Source organism: Canis aureus, chromosome 13 (assembly GCF_053574225.1).
Source record: "Canis aureus isolate CA01 chromosome 13, VMU_Caureus_v.1.0, whole genome shotgun sequence".
Lineage (NCBI taxonomy): Eukaryota > Metazoa > Chordata > Mammalia > Carnivora > Canidae > Canis > Canis aureus.
Window position 1 is genome coordinate 19,117,885 of NC_135623.1, and position 19,233 is coordinate 19,137,117.

At 35.5% G+C, this 19,233-nt stretch overlaps 1 protein-coding gene across 4 annotated transcripts in view; it reads left to right on the forward strand.

Annotated features, from left to right (window-relative positions):
- Positions 1-19,233, forward strand: part of SPATA6 (spermatogenesis associated 6) — a 142,588-nt gene that overhangs the window by 57,804 nt on the left and 65,551 nt on the right. For all 4 annotated transcript variants that reach the window (XM_077845022.1, XM_077845023.1, XM_077845025.1 and 1 more), the window contains exons 6-8: positions 7,294-7,374; positions 11,782-12,075; positions 17,201-17,288. In XM_077845022.1, the coding sequence (XP_077701148.1) occupies positions 7,294-7,374; positions 11,782-12,075; positions 17,201-17,288 (463 nt within the window). The remainder of the gene's footprint in view (positions 1-7,293; positions 7,375-11,781; positions 12,076-17,200; positions 17,289-19,233) is intronic.

Here is a 19,233-nt window from a genome sequence, read left to right on the forward strand (position 1 = left end):
ACACCCCCGGCTGCAGGCAGCGCTAAACTGCTGCGCCACCGGGGCTTGCCCGGGAAATCCAAAATTAAAACAACCTTATGATTTCATTTTTATAGCCATACGATTGGTAAAATTTAATAAAATCTGACCATATGAGAAATGTGAAAAATGGAAGCTCTTACATGCTGCTGTACTATGTAAATTGGAACCTCACCACAAATCAGAATTATCTAGTAAAGGTAAAGATTCTTGTAGCCTGTTGCCTTCTAGGTATATATCGTGGAGATATGTTCTCTCTGGTATACTAAGAGTCTTCCTAGGGATGTTCACTGATAGCATTGTTCATAATAGTAAAAAACCAAAATAATTTAAATGTTCATTAGTAGGAGTTTGGATAGATTCATTGTTGTATGTTCATGTCAGAGAAATACGTTCATTTACCTAAAAATGAATGCTACATTGTGAAAGCCAACTCTTCCATCCTTTCCCCCACTCCCTTCAACTTTTGATGGGTGATTTAAAAATGTACTTAACCCTGAAAATGTCTTCCACTTAGAGAAAGTGGAGAAGACCCTGCCATTTCAAAGGCGAAAAAAAGCAAAAGATGTCTAGGTTGAAATAATTTGGACATTTTTTTTTAAGACTTTTATAAAATGTTAAAGTAGTCTGAGTAAGGAAAGTGGGGTGATATATGAGCCAATATGATAAATTAAATACTTTTCCCTATAGGTCTAGGTTTATGATATTCTGTATTCTGGGAAATAGTGACTTCAGCTTGCTCGAAGTGTAAAAGTTAACTAACTAGCAAATCTATGAAAATATACTCCCTTTGGGGTATTATCAGTGTCCATTAGCCATCTTCTATATTATAAAAACCTTCAGAGTGTTTCCGCAAATACATGGAAGCCTGCAATGAAGAAAACTGATTTTAAAATTATGGTGTTTTGAAAGTAATTTAAAATGCTATATTATACCAAATTGGCAGTAAAAACATAAAAGTATGGATATGAACCATTAATATAGGGATCTTCTTCATTTACTTTGGATTAGTTTTTCATACGTTCAGATGTTGGATTACTAAGGCAAAAACACTTCTGGTAATGGTGATATGAAGAGGTTGGCAATTCCTCCCTCCATACAAAACAAGTACAAAACTGGACAAAATCATCACAAGTTTCAGGACACTAGAAACTGCCTGACAATTAAGACAGATTAAGCTTCGGGTATTATAAGGAAGTGTTGAATTACTATACTGTATACCTGAAATTAGTATAACACAATATGTTAACTAGCTGGAATTAAAAAAAAAAGTGTTTATGCTTACATAGTGGCTAAAACTTTGGATAAAAATGGTGGCAGTAGGTCACCTTGTAGTCTGGGACAACTTCCCTACCCTTCAAGGCCAGTGAGAATTGTAGCTGCACCAGTCCTGGGGCTGGACAGAAAAATCAGAAGCTCTGCTACCAGAGGGGTCAGAATCAATTTTGGAGAGTAGGACTGAAATACTATGATTTAAAGTAAGAAGTATATATTTGGTCTTTATCCTTGTTCTGGCACAGAGCTCCCAAAATCCTTGGAATTTTCTACGTGATGGGGAGCAATAAATCCATCTCTTGTTATGTTAATGAAGTGACTTTTTGAAACCCCCACTACATAACCTAAGGATGAGGACTGGTTGCCAGAGGGAACAACTCTGTGATTAGATGGTTGGAACTTTCAGTCCCTGGACATCTGGGGAGGATAGGGGAAGTCTGGAGATTGCTTTAAAATATCAACGGCCAGTGATTTAATCAGTTGTGCCTATGTAATGAAACCTCCATTAAAACCCAAAGGGCCTGTATTTAGAGGCCCTTAGGTTGGTGGACTCTTGGAGGCAGCTCCTGGGAGAGTGATGTCCCTGGGGATGGCATTGCTCTATGTCTCTTCCCACATACTCTGCTCCGTGAATCTCTTCCTCTGGATGTTCATCTGTATCCTTTATCATATTCTTTTATAATAAATCAGTAAACAGTCAACTATTTTCCTGAGTTCTGTGAGCCTAATTGAACCAGGGGAGGAGATCATAGGGACCTCCAAATTATACCTGATTGGTCAGAAACACAGATGACAACCCAGACTTGTGATTGCATCTGAAGAGGGCTGGGCACAGTCTTGTGGGACTGATCTTTAGCAGCTGTGGGATCTGATGCTATTACTAGGTAGATAGTGTCAGAACTGAGTTAAATATCACGAGAATTGCTTTGGTTGGTTTGGAAAACCCACACACTGGAATTGGTGTCAGAATCATAAGGACAGGTATTATTAGGTCTTCACCAACTAAATGTGATGGATTCAGATGTAAGTGGATAAAGAAACCCCACAGCTTTTTTAGGCCGATGGCAGTTCCAATTAGAGTGAGCAGCCCATTTGCCAAAAAGTTCACTTAAGTAAGGGAGCAATAAAAGGGCAGAGATGAGCTCTCTACCCATTCCTGGCTGACTCTGAAACAGTGCCGAGCAACAAGATACTGTGAAAGCCCAGCAAAAAGTGAAACTCCATGGAAACTGCGGACCAGACTGTATCTTTGAATATATTTTCCAAGCCATATACAGGTAATCAACAGAGTGGAACCCTTATAGTTTAACTGGATGACCACAAAGCTATATATACACAGGTGAGAGCCCTAGAAAGAATGGAAGAATCAAAAGACATGGTACCTCTATAAACTGAACAGCAAAACAGCAGATATAAATCCAATCATATCAATTGTTGTATTTAAATGTGAGTGGAAAAAACACTCCCATTAGTAGTTTGTTGTTCTGGCAGATGACAATGCACCTTTCCTCAATTCTTGTAACATCTGGCTGAGTCTTGGGCTGTTCTTCTGAACCCATTGCTTTGGCAAAAATTCAGTCACACCTGGCACTCTCATAGGCTACCTGACTAAACTTGAACAAAGCACTATAATATGAAGATCTCACAGGGCTACTGGGTGGATTAATGAAGCCTTGTAGATGGTTATAGCAGTACCTGGCAGAGAGAACACTCAGTAAATGTGCATTATATGCTGATGGCTGGGGAGATCATGACAGTGCTGATGATAATATCCCCTTTAGACTATGAACTCTATAGAAACAATATGTGGCTTTCTCATCTTTGAATTTAACTCTTAGCACAGTACTTTGCATGGAGTAGGTACTTAAATGCCACTTGATGGAATTAAATGAACAAACTACATCTTCTAGACTTCATAGAGGAACTGACATTTGAGATGGAGTGATGATTAATTTTACGTATCAACTTGGTTAGGTTATGGTGCCTAGTTGTTTGGTCAAACGCTAGTCTAGATGTTACTGCGATAGTATTTTGTAGATGTAATTAATATTTATAAACAGTTCAATTGAAGTATAGGAGATTACCATTGACAAAGTAGGTTGAACTCATCCAATTAGTTGAAGGCCTGAAGAGTAAAAATTGAGGTTTCCTGAACAATAAGGAATTCTGCTTCAAAACAGTAATGTAGAAATACTGCCTCATTTTTCAGCCTGCTATCATGCTTACAAATTTCACACTCCAGACTGCAATGCCAACTTCTGTCTACATTGCCAGCCTGTGGATTGCCCTATGGATTTTGGACTTGCCACTCTAACAATTGCATGAACGAAATCCTTAAAATAAATCTTGCGCTCTTGTGTGCGTGCTCTCTCTCTCTCTCTTTCCATATATATATATATATATTTCAATAAATAAATAAATAAATAAATAAATAAATAAATAAATAAATAAATAAATTTATCCTACTAGTTCTTTTCCCTGGAGAATCTCAACTGATACTTATTTGGTTTTGAAAGCTCAGTGAAAATAATGGCTAAAACATTGAGTATTTACAATGTGACCAGCAACATATGGGGGAGGGTAAAGTGATGAGTTGCAATTCAGGCTGTGGTAGTTATAAAATACGTCCACAAATGGCTTGATACTTCTCTCTTCCAAAGGCAGAGCTGATTCTCCACACTATACTTAGCAACTCAGATAAAATCTGGTGAAGTGACAGTATTAGACTTTGGAGTCATTAAATGTATTGTGGCTTCCTCCTTGCTTTCACTCTTGTATCAGTCACTTTAGGCTAAGCCAACTGCCATGCATGAAGACACTTAATAAGCACCTCTATAGTGAGGGCAAAAGCTGGAAAGGTTTTGCTAGAATGTTTTTGAAAGCTTGGAAGGTCTTGAAGAAACTGTCAGATGTGTATTTGCAGGAAAATAAGGTGAATGTTATTGGAAATTAGGGATGAAAGGATTCCTTGTTCAGTAATAACAGGAGGTTTGGCCATATAGTCACCTGCAGTAATGTGGGATGTAGAGAAATATCCAATGAAATGGATTGTATGTTTGAGACTTTCCAATAGAAAGTTAGAGGGTCTGCTTGGTTTTCTCTTGCTGCTTTATAGCAAAATACGAGGGGAGAGAGGAGCAAAAGGAAAGGCTGTTTAGCAAAAAGGAGTTGGAACTTATGGTTTCCGAAGATTCCCAGCCTTTCCCAATGGCAAATAAAACTACAATTAAGGAATGACTTCTGAGCAAAAATCATTCCAGGCACTTTTGGAAAATTGTGTTCTGATGGTAAAACCAAGGGTAGTTAACTATAAAATCCTTCATTAAAATCTCAGAAAGATCTAAGACATTGCCTCAGAAAATAAACATTGGTTTTTCAAAGATCCTTCAGGGGAGTCTCAGCAGAAACTGTGTGTGGAAAAGGCTGCAGCTTGTGTCTAATGGAATGAACTTCAGTAAGATTCACATGAGAACCAGTATATTTTTTAAGAGCATTGCATTGGTGGAAATACCACCAGCTTGGTCTCAAATGCAGAGAGACCTCACAAAATGAAAAGGCCTTTGGACCCCCAAAATTCTGGTGTCAGGACTCACACTCAGAACACTGTGCAGCTCTAAACACGGCCTGCCTCTCCTTGGAAAGGAATGATAATTCAAAGGTTGGAAGCAAGAGCCCAGAGGATAGTTATTTCTTGATTAAACTTCTAATCAAGGAACTTCTAATATTTTCCTGGACAGATTTTAGAATTTCTATAGGCCAGTGATTCCCTTTTGACTTAATTCCTCCCCACCCCCCCTTTTTTTTTTAAGATTTTATTTATTTATTCATGAGAGACACAGAGAGGCAGAGACACAGGCAGAGGGAGAAGCAGGTTCCATGCAGGGAACCCAACGTCCCGAGTCTGCAGGATCACGCCTTGGGCCAAAGGTGGGGCCAAGCTGCTGAGCCCCCCGGGCTGCCCATTTCCTCCCTTTTTGTTTTTTTTTTTGTTTTTTTTTCTTTTTTTTTTTTCCTCCCTTTTTGAACAAGAATATCTAGAGTGCTTATGCTGTGCCTACTACATGTGTGTACTTTGGGAATGTATGGGACAGATAACTTGTCTCTTTGATTCATAAGTCTTCTAACTGTGAGAAACTGTATTCTAGGAACTAAAAGAACCACATCTGGTTGGCTCAGTGGTTGAGCATCTGCCTTCGGCTCGGGGCGTGGTCCTGGGTCCTGGGATTGAGTCCCACATCAGGCTTTCCACAGGGAGCCTGCTTCTCTCTCTGCCTATGACTCTGCCTCTCCCTGTATCTCTCATGAATAAACACATAAATCTTAAAAAAAAAAAAAATAAAGAACCACATCTGAGAAGGCTGAATAAGGATTTGACTTAGATGCCAACATCTTGGATTTCAAGCTGAAGTTGGAAAAGGATGAGACTTTTCTTTCTTTGTTTTTTGTTTGGGTTTGTTTTTGTTTTCGTTTTTGTTTTGTAGGGTATGAGTTTAGTTTACACATGAAAGGAGTGTAAGTTAACTTGTGGTCAGAGGGTGGACTGTGGTGGTTTTAAGATATGTCCACAAAATTTTTGATATTTCTCAGCTGAAAAGGAAGTCTTAACTCCTTTCTCGTTGAGTGTGGGCTGTACTTCAGGACTCTAACTAAATAGTATGTGATAGGTGTGACAGTGCTAGGCTTAGGAGACTAGGTTATAAAAACGGTTGTGGCTTCCCCCTTGCTTTGTTTTGGGAGAACTAGCTGCCATGGCATGAGGACACTCAAGCAGTCTTATGGAGAGATTTATAGCATGAGGAGCTGAGTCTTTTTGATAAAAGCCAGGCAAGAACTGAGACCTCCAGCTGACATTTATGTGAATGAGCCTTCTGAGGAAGTAGATCCTCCAACCCCAGGCAAACTGCAGATGACAGCAGCCCAAATGGCAATCTCATGAGAGATTTCAAGCCAGAACCATCCAGTTCAGCCTCTGCCAGATTCCTGACCCATAGAAACTATGTGAGATAGGTGTTTACTCTTGTTTTAAACTGCTAAGTAATCTGTTGTGAAGCAATAGATAACAAACAAGTAGGCATAGTGGGCATCATTAATAAAAGTTATGTTTGCATAAAAATAATCATTTAGTTAGTTCTTAGGCAACTCATATTTACCTTTCCTGTAATGTAATGTTTGAAACTCTAATGGTCAAAGGCTGGGTTTGTAAAGACAAGCATCTCCTACTATATTCAAATGAAGTCTCACTGGACATACACAGTATCTTTTAATGCTTCATTGAATGTACAGTTTGTGTGCTTCCAAATATTTTGGCAGGTACTTCATGACTGTTCCTTTGAATTTTACCATTTGTCTCCACTTACTTCAAAACAGTATTCAAGCTGATGTTTGAAATGTTGCAAGAAATAGAAGCCAGGTTCATTCATAAATCTGAGTGTAACCTATATGTTACAGGAAAAAATGTTGGAGGAATTGGTAGAGACTTTCCTCTCTTCTGTTTTCAAGGACTGCATACCTAGAAGTTAAAATTTTATAATTTTATACAGCTCAGTGGAAGAGTCCTTTCTAAATATAAAATTACCCCCCCCCCATTGTCACTGGACTTAGGAATGAGGAGACTATCCAAAGTATTTCTTGATTATGTAGTTAAGTATGTCTTAATAAGAGCTCAAATCCATTAAGTGCTTTTATATATTTATCGCCTTAATTTTATATCATAGTTTAAAAATCTTAGAATAATTTGACAGGGAAATACTTGAAAATTAAAAAATATATTAATTTTTACATAAAGGTAATCACTTATAAGCGTATCATCAGCAATGAAACTGCTTCTTGCTAACATTTATTAGCATCACTGTGTTGTCTTATCTTTAATAAGAAAGTCATACTAACAAATGAAGCAGCTATATCTTGACAAATATTTGTTACTTCAGGTCATAGTTTTATCAACAGTAATTATATTTTTTTAAAAATCAAAATGTCTAATAATACCCTTTTTCCCCTCAGGGAATTGCTCCAAAGCTGGAATTTTCTACAACCTCAGTGATTACTGAATGTCTGATAAGTTCAAGGAAGTGCCGCACTCAGGTTGAAATCATTTATTTAAAGTTTTTAATAGTTTACCTTATTTGTTCATACTTAATGGGCATTGGGCAAGAATTATTCTTTTATTTTGGCTGCAACTCTTTTCACTTTTTCAGGTCAATCTTTAGTAAGCAAAACAATTATCAGATATTTAGCAGTTTGGTTGCATCTTAAAAATGAGAGTGAAGAGTTTGGTACACATGATAGATGGTGCCATGATATTATTATTTTATGACTTCATGGGCCTTTTTTTTTAATGCAAAGAAATCTGTCCTCCAGAAAGATGTTGAGATCAAGAAGACCCACGGAGAACTAGATTGGAGGCTTCTATAAATCTTATAGAAGTTACAGGTGACTGCAGGAAGTTCAAAGGATAACTTCTGGCAAATGTGACCAGAGATTCTCATGTGGGAATATTGATGTTAAATGAATGTGGTTTCTTGAGTGTCTCTAATTCCTTAAATGACTCTTGCTCAGTTTGGTGGCCATACTGATGCTGTCAGACCAAGGGAACCTTGGACGCTCCAACCTAAGTACCTTCAATATTTGTAAAAACTGTCTTTAGTAAACTGAGATATCTGGACCTGATATTTCATTCTGGTTTAACTTTTTACTGAGTCACCAGGATTATCTTACTGCCTTGTCCACAAGTTATCTAATAATGTCTAGTCATCACTTATATCTAGTTGCATTATGATCAGGTAACAATGACTAGTCTGTGATGAAGAGCCAGTATCCATATAAAGCCCAGAGGACCCAAACAAGGCAGGACTGGACCTATGATGGAAAGAGTGAAGAGTTAGTTTACTGCATTCACAGTTTCACAGTAAATTTGCTGAGGATGGTAACTGTGACATAAGCTAAGAAAGGTAAAGCATGGTTATATAAGATTATCAAAAGATATATCTTATATATCTTATTTTGTTTAGCAAGATACATAGTATACCAATTTGTCTATAATTATTTATCTTTGAAATGAGAGCTGAAATGCAGCTATGAGAGATCTAACAGCCTGTCCTTGCCAAATGCAAAGGTATTACTGACTTGTTTTGAGACATGCACTGTACATATTTATAAATTGTTAAAAATATTTTACGTGGACTCAGACAACATTTTTCTCTCCTCATTGGGGTATGCTCTTCTGGTGATTGGGTAGAAAAGTCTTTTTTTTTTTTTTTGTATGAAGTATGGCATATGCACAGAAAAGTACTCTAAGTATATAGCTCAGTGGAAGAGTCCTTTCTAAATGTTAAATTACCCCCCCCCCCCATTGTCATTGGACTTAAACTAACATTTTCCCCTATAAACTTTTGAGAAGGCTCATTTCTTTTTTTTTTTTAACTTGCTATTTCAGTGTTTGTCATTTGTTCTTTATTAAACAGATGTAAGAAAATAGGATAGGTTTTGGCGTCAGTGTTTAAGAAAAAATACTTCAGAATCAGACAGATCTGGGTTCAAGTTCCTCATAATTCTGCTTTAAAGATGAAATTGGAGAATAGGTAATGTGTCTGGCACATAGCATATAATTAATGAATTTGACAGCTATTAACTAAGCTTTCTTTTTTTTAAGATAATTAGGAGAGAAGACAGTACTTAAAACAAGATAGAAAACATTATCTGGCACAACAGAGTATACACTTACACATTAAAATTTTAAATGTCAACAGACAGAATTTTCATCTTATTTGACCTTATTTGAGAATGTGATACATCTGCTTTTTTAATAGTATTAGTTACAATTAAAATTTTAATGGCTGTAAAGCAGCATTTTCAGATTTAAACATAAGAATAAGACAAACCATTTTGATATTTAAAAGAGGAATGAATGAGAGAAACTATAAAATTATTTAAGTTCACAATTACTTATAATGATCTTTATTCCTTTTGACACACAATTTTCAAATTGATGTTTTGTTACCAATTGGATAGATTGAAAAAATTGAGCATATTAATGTGATTTTCTGAAAGAAAACTAGTTTTCTACTTTTAATCTAGTAAAGGTAGATTAGTTAAGTATCAGTAGTAGTTTTATTCTTTTGTATGCTCTATCGGGTAGTTTTTGCTGTGTAAAAAGCAACACTAACTTAGTGACTTAAAATAAAACATTTCTCACAGTTCTATGGATTGGTTGGGGGTTTCTTTTGGTTTGAACTGGTGAGGCCAGGGCTGAATGATCTAGTATGGCTTCACTCATGTCTGGCAGTTGGCTGAATTTTTGGTTTGGGAGGGACTTTATATTTCTGGTAATTGGTTTGATTTTAGCTGCAGCAGTGGCCACAAGACTGTCATCATCTAGTAGGCTAATTTTGACTCATTCACATGGAGGCAGGAAGATTTTCAAAAAGGAGTAAAAGACTTTTCAAGTCTGTGTCACATGCTATGTTAACAGCATGTAACAGCCACTATTTTAAGTTTTACTGGGCAGTATCAGGCTGCATTAAGGACTGAGTAGAGTTAGCATGTATCTGTAGTTGACATACCACAGTTTATAACTTACTCTAGTAGTATTCAACATTCAAAAACTCCAATGAAGAAGATGAAGTTAGTTATTTTAGGTTTGGTATAATCAGAGATCAGTGAGGAGGAACTTTACAGCATTGCTGAAATGGACAATAATGGGGTTCATCTGGGTCTGGAGGTAAGAGATACTAAAAATGTATGAATGTCTGAGCAAAAGAGCTCCAGAGACTGAGAAGGTGAGGAAGGTAAGTAGCAGATGGAGTGAGAATAAAAGAAGTAGAATGAGGAAAAATAGTTTTGGTCAGCAAGGGATTTTCAGAGTTGAGATAAAATAGATCTGCATAAAAAAAAAAAAAACAATAGATCTGCATAATGATGAAATCTAAGATGAGGTAGAAAAAGGTAATTAAAGCTGAGTCTAAGATTCTGGAAAGTTTCACTGCTTTGAACATGTATTCAACCTCAAAGGTGAGCTAACATTCCTGCTTCTGTGCATCAGTGTGATGTCATAGAGTTGGATGAAGTGTGATAAGGTAGAAAAATTCTGAATTACTGGTTGAAGTCATTGAACAAGGTGGGAGAAGGGCTGGGAACACATCCGCAGCTGTAGAGGAAAAATGAGGAAATAATCTGATGCTGCAGGTTTGTATGATTTCATGGACTTATTTTTCCAATTGGAAAATATTATTTTTTCCTGTTTATCTACTTCCAAAAAATATTTGACTTTTACCTTCTATATCACGTTTATGTTTTATTTACTTAGAATAGATATCCTTAGTGAGGGAAGGAGAGGTTGGGCGAACAGGGAAGTAGGATTGGTAGTTTTTAATTGATTAAAGTTAGGAATACAAAGATTCTCAACTGCCCATTTTCTTTAATACTGAAACCTTATAATTTTAGATAATGAGTCAAGAGTAATTGTAATCTAAATTTTAAGGTACTTATAAGGCAGAGACTAAATGTTACCCTAATAATATAAAAATGTTTATAAATGTAACATTTGTTTTTTTAAATTTTAGACTGCTAATCAATTATACTAGTAGAGTACTAGTCATTAAAATCTATATGTGTCTTTTATGTCTTTTTACTTTTATAAAAATATGGAATCAGAATTAAGATGATATGACTATTGGTCACAGAATAATAAAGTTTTAGTTTGGAGGAGATCTTAAATTCTAATCACTTTGTATAATCCAAATAATACATTTCATGAAAATGTGTATAAAGCTGTTTTTCAGATGTTCACAGTGTACATGTGCATGTAATCACAGCAGCATAAATGAAACTTATTTTAATCATTTTCTCCATAAAGATTTCATAAGCAACTATTTAGCCATGTGTATTTGTAACATTACTAAAGAGAGCTTGGGTCACATGGGTGGCTCAGTTGGTTAAGCTCCAACTCCTGATTTCAGCTCAGGTCGTGATCTCTGGGTCCTGGGATTGAACCCCATGTTGAGCTCTGTGTAAAGTCTGCTTAAGTTCCTGTCTGTCTCCCTCTGCCCTCCCCAATCTCTTCACTCTCTCTAAAAACAAAAGAGAGAGCCTTCTTAAATTATATAGCCAATTACTTGGATACTTAATTACAAATGATAAACCAATGTTTACATTAATTATTTAGTACACTGAAAACTAATTTTTTCTGACCTTGGTTCTTAGATTTTTCATATGATTTAATATTCGGCTTTTATTTTCAGAAGTACTTGTTAGACTTAAGAATACCATATACTTGATTAACTACTAGACAAAGAATAATCTTTATCTAGCATAGATAGAAAAGAGTAATCTTTGTCTAGCATAGATAGAAAAGACTAATCTAGTTGGCTTTCATAGATTATATGTGCCTTAGATTAATTTTTAAAGTTTTTTCTACTAGTAATTTATAGATAGATCTATATATATCTCTACATATATCTTCTGCCCAAGTTAATTTTTATTTTTTATGTTTAGGATAAATTTATTTACCATACGGCTCCAGTTGAAAAATCACACGGCAGACTGCAAAGCAGAACATCGAGATCACAAAAGAAAAAATCCAAGTCACCTGAGAGAAATAAATATTGCATAAATGCAAAAAACTACGAACAGCCTACAATTTCTTCAAAATCACACTCTCCATCTCCCTACACAAAAAGACGCATGTGTGAGCTATCTGAAGACACCAGGCGGCGGCTGGCCCATTTAAATCTGGGACCCTATGAATTCAAAAAAGAAACAGATAAACCTCCATTTGTGATTAGACATGTATGTGTTCTTTTAAACATATCCATTTCAAACCGATCTAATCTGTTCTTTCACTAAAATATTATTCTGAAACTTCTTTCAACTTCTGGCTTTTATTAATAATATTCTTTCTTGAACTGTTAGCCCAGCAATCTAAACTGGAAAATTAACTTAGAGTAAAAGAACATTCTTTTGTCAGTCTTTAAACCTGACAGAGATCAAGTTCCTTTATGACTGCCATGTTAAATCCTTTAAGTACCCATTTCCTTTCTTCGTATACACTGGACAGTGTAATAACTCTACAAATTGAACTTAGATATAATTAACATTAGTACTAAAATGGCAGAGTAGGGTTTTAAAAGAAGACCAACTTTCTTTATAAAAAGGAAGACTCCCTTTTTCTAGCCTTTTAAAAAATTAAAATGGAAAGTTAAGTTTCCTTTGATATTATATCCCTTGGGTAAACCTTATATAATGGATCTTTGAAGCAAATCATTATTTGATGGGGATGGGAAGGCCTTTAAAAGTGAAGAGAGTTAACTTAGGGTAGCATAGTTCTAATATTCCCAAACAGAAGACTGCTTTTGAAATGGTTTAAGCTTAGAGCTTGTGTTCATGTGATAGGTAGACTTTGGCTAATTTTAAGGGTCTATAATATTTCAGGATTTTTAATAAAGGACTTAGAAATGCTCATAGTTTCTTAAATTTTTGTAAAGAATTTTTATCTTAGAAGCATTTCTTTAACAAAAGCTGGCAAATTAATAAAAAATTACTTATAAATACCTATAATAATAAGTGTTAATATTTAAGTGCTTACAGAAGTAAAACAACTTTTGAGTTTATCTATAAAGTTATTTCTTTTTTTTTATAAAGTTATTTCTGACTTTTTTTTTCTTTGCTTGAATTTATTTATTTTTTATTTTTTTTAGATTTATTTTTTATTGGTGTTCAATTTACTAACATACAGAATAACCCCCAGTGCCCGTCACCCATTCACTCCCACCCCCCGCCCTCCTTCCCTTCTACCACCCCTAGTTCGTTTCTCAGAGTTAGCAGTCTTTACGTTCTGTCTCCCTTTCTGATATTTCCCACACATTTCTTCTCCCTTCCCTTATATTTCCCTTTCACTATTATTTATATTCCCCAAATGAATGAGAATATATAATGTTTGTCCTTCTCCGACTGACTTCACTCAGCATAATACCCTCCAGTTCCATCCACGTTGAAGCAAATGGTGGGTATTTGTCATTTCTAATAGCTGAGTAATATTCCGTTGTATACATAAACCACATCTTTATCCATTCATCTTTCGTTGGACACCGAGGCTCCTTCCACAGTTTGGCTATCGTGGCCATTGCTGCTAGAAACATCGGGGTGCAGGTGTCCTGGCGTTTCATTGCATTTGTATCTTTGGGGTAAATCCCCAACAGTGCAATTGCTGGGGTCGTAGGGCAGGTCTATTTTTAACTCTTTGAGGAACCTCCACACGGTTTTCCAGAGTGGCTGCACCAGTTCACATTCCCACCAACAGTGTAAGAGGGTTCCCTTTTCTCCGCATCCTCTCCAACATTTGTTGTTTCCTGCCTTGCTAATGTTCCCCATTCTCACTGGTGTGAGGTGGTATCTCATTGTGGTTTTGATTTGTATTTCCCTGATGGCAAGTGATGCGGAGCATTTTCTCATATGCATGCTGTGAGATTTCTGTTCATGTCTTTTGCCCATTTCATGATTGGATTGTTTGTTTCTTTGGTGTTGAGTTTAGTAAGTTCTTTATAGATCTTGTATTTCTGACTTTAATGTCTAATTCATTTTTCTAAATTCTAATATGTAAATATAAATGTAAACGTGTAAAGATGCTCCTTAGATAGTTCAGTTTTTTTTTTTTTAAGATTTTATTTATTTATTCATGAGAGAAGCAGAGGCATAGGCAGAGGGAGAAGCAGACTTCCTGTGGGAAGCCTGATGCGGGACTTGATCCCAGGACCCCAGGATCATGACCTGAGCCGAAGGCAGTGCTCAACCACTGAGCCACCCAGGCGTCCCACTTCTTGGATAGACTGATGGGTTTTTGAAAATATACCATCTGAAAATTCAGATTTTTTGTGTGATATTTTTTAATTTTAAATGTAATTACATTTAAGCAACATTTCATTTCAGTTTTATATTTTGACTATGAATCCTTTATTCTTTAGCCTTAAGTAACAACATTTTTTATTGTAAAAAGAAAACTTATAATAGGTACTTTTCAATGATAATGTTTTATTGAGATTATTGTGATTATATTTGTTTTATTTCTATAGACTTTATTTATGGGTACTGGCCACATTTTTTTGTTGTTGGAATAATAGCCAGATAAGATTTACTGTTTGATGTTTGATGGCAGTTTCAGAAACCTTTCAATTTATAACTGGTCATAGTTGTAAACTAAGTTGAAAAGAAAGGATATATTAAATTTTAATCTGAAGGAATAGTAGCATTTTAATTAAAATGCCTATGTGCAGAATAACCAGTAATAGTCTGTGGGAGTTAGCCACACACAAAAAAAAATTGTGGAAGGAAATAACTTCTCTTCAAATGCTCATTAAATTACTGTTTTTCACACAGGTGTTCAAAGTGGAATTAATTCTAATACTGCTGGGTGTAGACCTTAATGTTTTCACTGAAGAGATTTCCTTTACAGCTTTCCAATGAACAGAAAAAATGCATATGTCTAAGCCTCCAGTTATATTATATATGCTTATATTATGGTATAGGAAACTGAATTTTTCCAATTGTATTTGCATAGAGATATCATTTCTTCCCCTGTAGCCATTCACAATTTCAAAAGTACTTGATAAACAAAATTTTAATTTCACAGGCACCTGTTAAGTGTCCAACTCTTGATTTCAACTCAGGTCATGATCTCAAGGTTGTGAGATGGAGCCCTATATCAGGCTTCATGCTGGACATGGAGTCTCTTTAAGATTCTCTCTCCCCCTCCTCCCCTCCCCCTTGGCGGCACACATGCTCTCTCAAGAAAAATAATTTTATATATGCATATGTAAAAAGTTAATAATACTTTTATTTTTTAAAAAATATTTTATTTGTTTATTTTTGAGAGACACAGAGAAAGGCAGAGACAAAGGCAGACAGAGAAGCGGCCTCCTCACAGAGAGCCTTTCTTGGGACTCAGTCCCCAACCCGGGATCATGACCTCAGCCAAGGGCAGATGTTCAACCATTGAGCCACCCAGGTGTCCCAAAAGTTAGTACTTTTAGGAAAGACATTCTAGTTTTACATGCATCATGTGAAAAAGTCTTAAGGTAGTAAAGAGCAGTTTCAAGAAACCAACCAGCATGCTCCCAAGCAAACTGGCACTATCATCCCAGAAAAGTTAAACAGAATTATTTTCTTTTTCGTTCATACAGAATAGGATCTTTTTTTTCTATTGCAGTAAAATACTCATAAAATGCAACACTTCAACCATTTCAAAGTATATAATTCAATGGCAGTAAGTATATATTGTGCAACTGTCACAACTGTCTAGTTCCAGAACTTTTTCATCATCCTGAAACCCTGTATTCATTAAGCATTCATTCAGCATTTCTCCCTTTCTTCAGCCCCTGGTATGGATATGTACCACAGTTTGTTCATGTGTTCATCTGTTGATGGACATTGAGCTGTGTTCACCTTCTGGTGTGTGACTAGTGCTGCTATGAACATTCAAACACAAGTTTCCATTTGAGTACCTGTTTTAATGCCTAACTGCCTAATACCTAAGAGTGGAATTGCTGGGTATGTCTGTGTTTAACTTTTGAGGAATTATCAAACTGTTTTCCACAGAGGCTGTACCATTTTGCATTCTCTTCAGCAATGTATGAGGGCTTTACTTTATCTACATTCTTGCTAATACTATTTTGCTTTGTTTTCTTTTTATTATAGACCTCCAAGGGGTGTGGAGTGGTCTCTCATTATGGCTTTTTTTTTTTCCTATTATGGTTTTAATTCACATTTTCCTTAAAAGTAATGATGTTGAGCATCGTTTTATGTGCCCTTTAGCCATTTGTATATTTTCTTTGGAGTAATGTTCATTCAAGTTCTTTGTCTATTTTTAATTGGATTTTCTTTGTCTGATATTTACTTGTAAGTTTTCTTTCTATATTTAGGATTCTAAATCTTTATCAGGTATGATTTGTAAATATTTTCTCATTGTATGGCTTCTTTTTTCACTCTCCTTATTTTAAAGCGTAATTTTTTAAAAATTGTGGTAAAATATACACAATATAAAATTTACCATTTTAACCATTTATAGTTTAGTGGCATTAATAAGCACATTCACATCATGAAGTGTAGTATCTCTCACCGTGATTTTGAATTATATTTCCCTAATGATTAGTGATATTGAATATTTTTGTGCTTATTTGTCATTTGCATATCTGTTGGAGAAATGTGTACTTAAGTTCTTTGCCCACTTTTTGAGAGAGTTTTTTTTTCCTGAGTTGTAGGAGTTTCTTTATATATTTGGGATATCAGTGCCTTGTCAGATAATTATTTGCAAATATATATTTTTATTAAATGGTTTGCTTTTCACTTTCTTAATAGTGTCCTTTTTTGTACAAAATGTTTAATTTTGATCAATGAAGGTATCTTTTTTTACAGTTTATAACACTGACTTTTTTTCTTTTTCATTAGAAAACATGCTTAAAAAAAAAAGAAAACATGCTTGACTATAATAATCTGTGAGCTATAAAGCATTCGGCATGCTGGGCTCTGAACATAGCCAAGTAAAGACACTGTTAGAATTCAGTATCTGTTCAAGTAGCAAATCCTAAACTTGCTTTTTAAAATGTAGCAAAATAGATTCCCCTTTTTGTAGCTTTTTTAATGGAAAACCAACTGGGCAATAGGGTAACAGACATTTCAACTACATTTATAATTTGAAATTATAAATTTCAAATTTATAATAAAAAATTTCTGGAGTTTAATTTCAATTTTGTTTAAACATGAACAGTAAAATACTCAACTAAGCTCTGGCTTCTGAACATGCCTGAGCCACACAGGCCTTGTCATGCCAACCTGATGACTACAGTCTATGTACTTGAGTTGATTTTCTGGTACCATGAGACTAAAAAGAAAATTTAAATTCTTTAAATCCTTCATCTTCTAGGTTGACCCCCCAAGTCCCAGGGCTGATGCTTTATTTGGATCTTCTGGCAGAGACTGTGAAAGAGATGGATGGTCCAGGATGCACAATGGTAAGTTAAAAGTTGTTTCTCTTCATTGCTTTAGTTGCCTTGGCTACAATCAAGGCTTTCACTTGGCATTAATGAACCAAAATAGATTCTTTGCTATATTATTGGTAAATAAGGCATAGAGCTACTTTTTAAGACTCATGGGATGCCCATATAAGTACTCTCTAAAAATAATAAAATTTCTATGTAGCCATAAACTAATCTCCCTCTTTGAGATTCAAAATACATAGTAGCATATTAAAGACTGATACCTTCTCATGAAGAAAACAACTTGATTTTGTTTTGCTCAATGATTTCTAAATTTCTTTGACGATGGAACCATACTCCTTAGTTTGTGGAATAGGCTTTGGGAAACACCATAATAAAAAGAGTTTAAGGTTACAGGTTTTGGACATACATTTACACATGTATTTGAGTACTTTCTTTGTCACTTATTCATAAATTGAGCATTCTTTTTTTTTAAGATTTCATTTATTTATTCATGAGAGACACAGAGAGAGACAGAGTGAGGCAGAGGCACAGGCAGAGGGAGAAGCAGGCTCCTTGCAGGAGCCCGACGTGGGACTCGATCCTGGGTCTCCAGGGTCACACCCTGGGCTGAAGGCAGCACTAAACCGCTCAGCCACCCGGGCTGCCCTAAGTTGAGCATTCTTAAATCATTTTAACTATTTTGATAGTATATTGCAGAATGAAGATGATATGGTAAATATGGCCATGTAAAATACCCTAGCACATAGGTCTTAATATCAGCAGTTAATACTTATATTTCTTTTTTTTTTAATACTTATATTTCTGAAAAAATAGTGTCCTTTAAGTTTAGTTTACAGAAATCTTTTTTTTTATCATAGTCCCTGGCTCTAATGATTAGTTATTTTTTCAGTTCAATCTGGAGATGACTTTTATGAAGATTAAATAGTATTGTTTGACGTTAGGGATATTTGAGTGTTAATATCTATAGTCATTGGTTAGTTTGGCAAGTATTCCCCAGCAGCCTTTAAGTTAATTCACTACACACTGGGAAAGGCATAGAAGAAGAAAAATGAGAGAGTGAAAAAAAATACAATCATAACATGTAGTGGGCTCCATCTCTTTTTGTTTCTAAACTGTAATCTGGAATCTCTCTCTCTCTTTTAATGGGGAAATGAAACATTCTTCTCTGAGAACATGCAGAATTTGTGCTCATTTATTTTGCTTTTTTAGCATTAGCAGGGAGATAGATGTGGTAATCAATAAGTCTTTTATAACACAATAGCAAATTATATGAAATTAGGAACAGATGTTATACGCTGTTTCCCTGCTTGGAAGAAATTTGTGGACGTGGGAAATAAGCTTTAAGAACAAGAAAATCGAAAATAACTTCAATATAGATGTTTCTTTGGAAGATGTTTTTGGGATGAACGGAAGTGTCTGATTTCTCTTGATGATTATTATACATTTACGAGCAGAACTGTTTATTTGCTGTTCCCTCTTTCTCTATCTCCTCCCCCACCTCCAACTCTGTATGTATGTTTGTGTATAAACTTTTTTTTTTTTTTTGACAAGGACATTGCTATTGGACAGAATTGTGTCCCTCCAAAATCCTTATGTTGAAGCTCTAACATAAAATGTGGTAGTATTTGGAAATGGGGCCTTTGGAAGGTAATTAGGTTTAGATAAGATTAGAGGGTGGGGCCCTCATGATAGGATCAGTGCCCTTAAGAGAAGAGAAACCAGAGATCTTGCTTTCTGTCTCTGCCTTGTGAGGACACAAGCAGAAGGTAGCCATCTTCAAACCAGAACTAGACCCCTCCCCACAACCTGCCTGCACTGGATTTCAGACTTCCAGCCTCCAGAACTGTGAGAAATAAATGTCTGGTGTATATGCCCCCCAGTCTATATGATATTTTTTTATGGCAGCCAGAGACTAATGTAGATATTATGTGATATAATTATGAAAAGCAGGAAATTG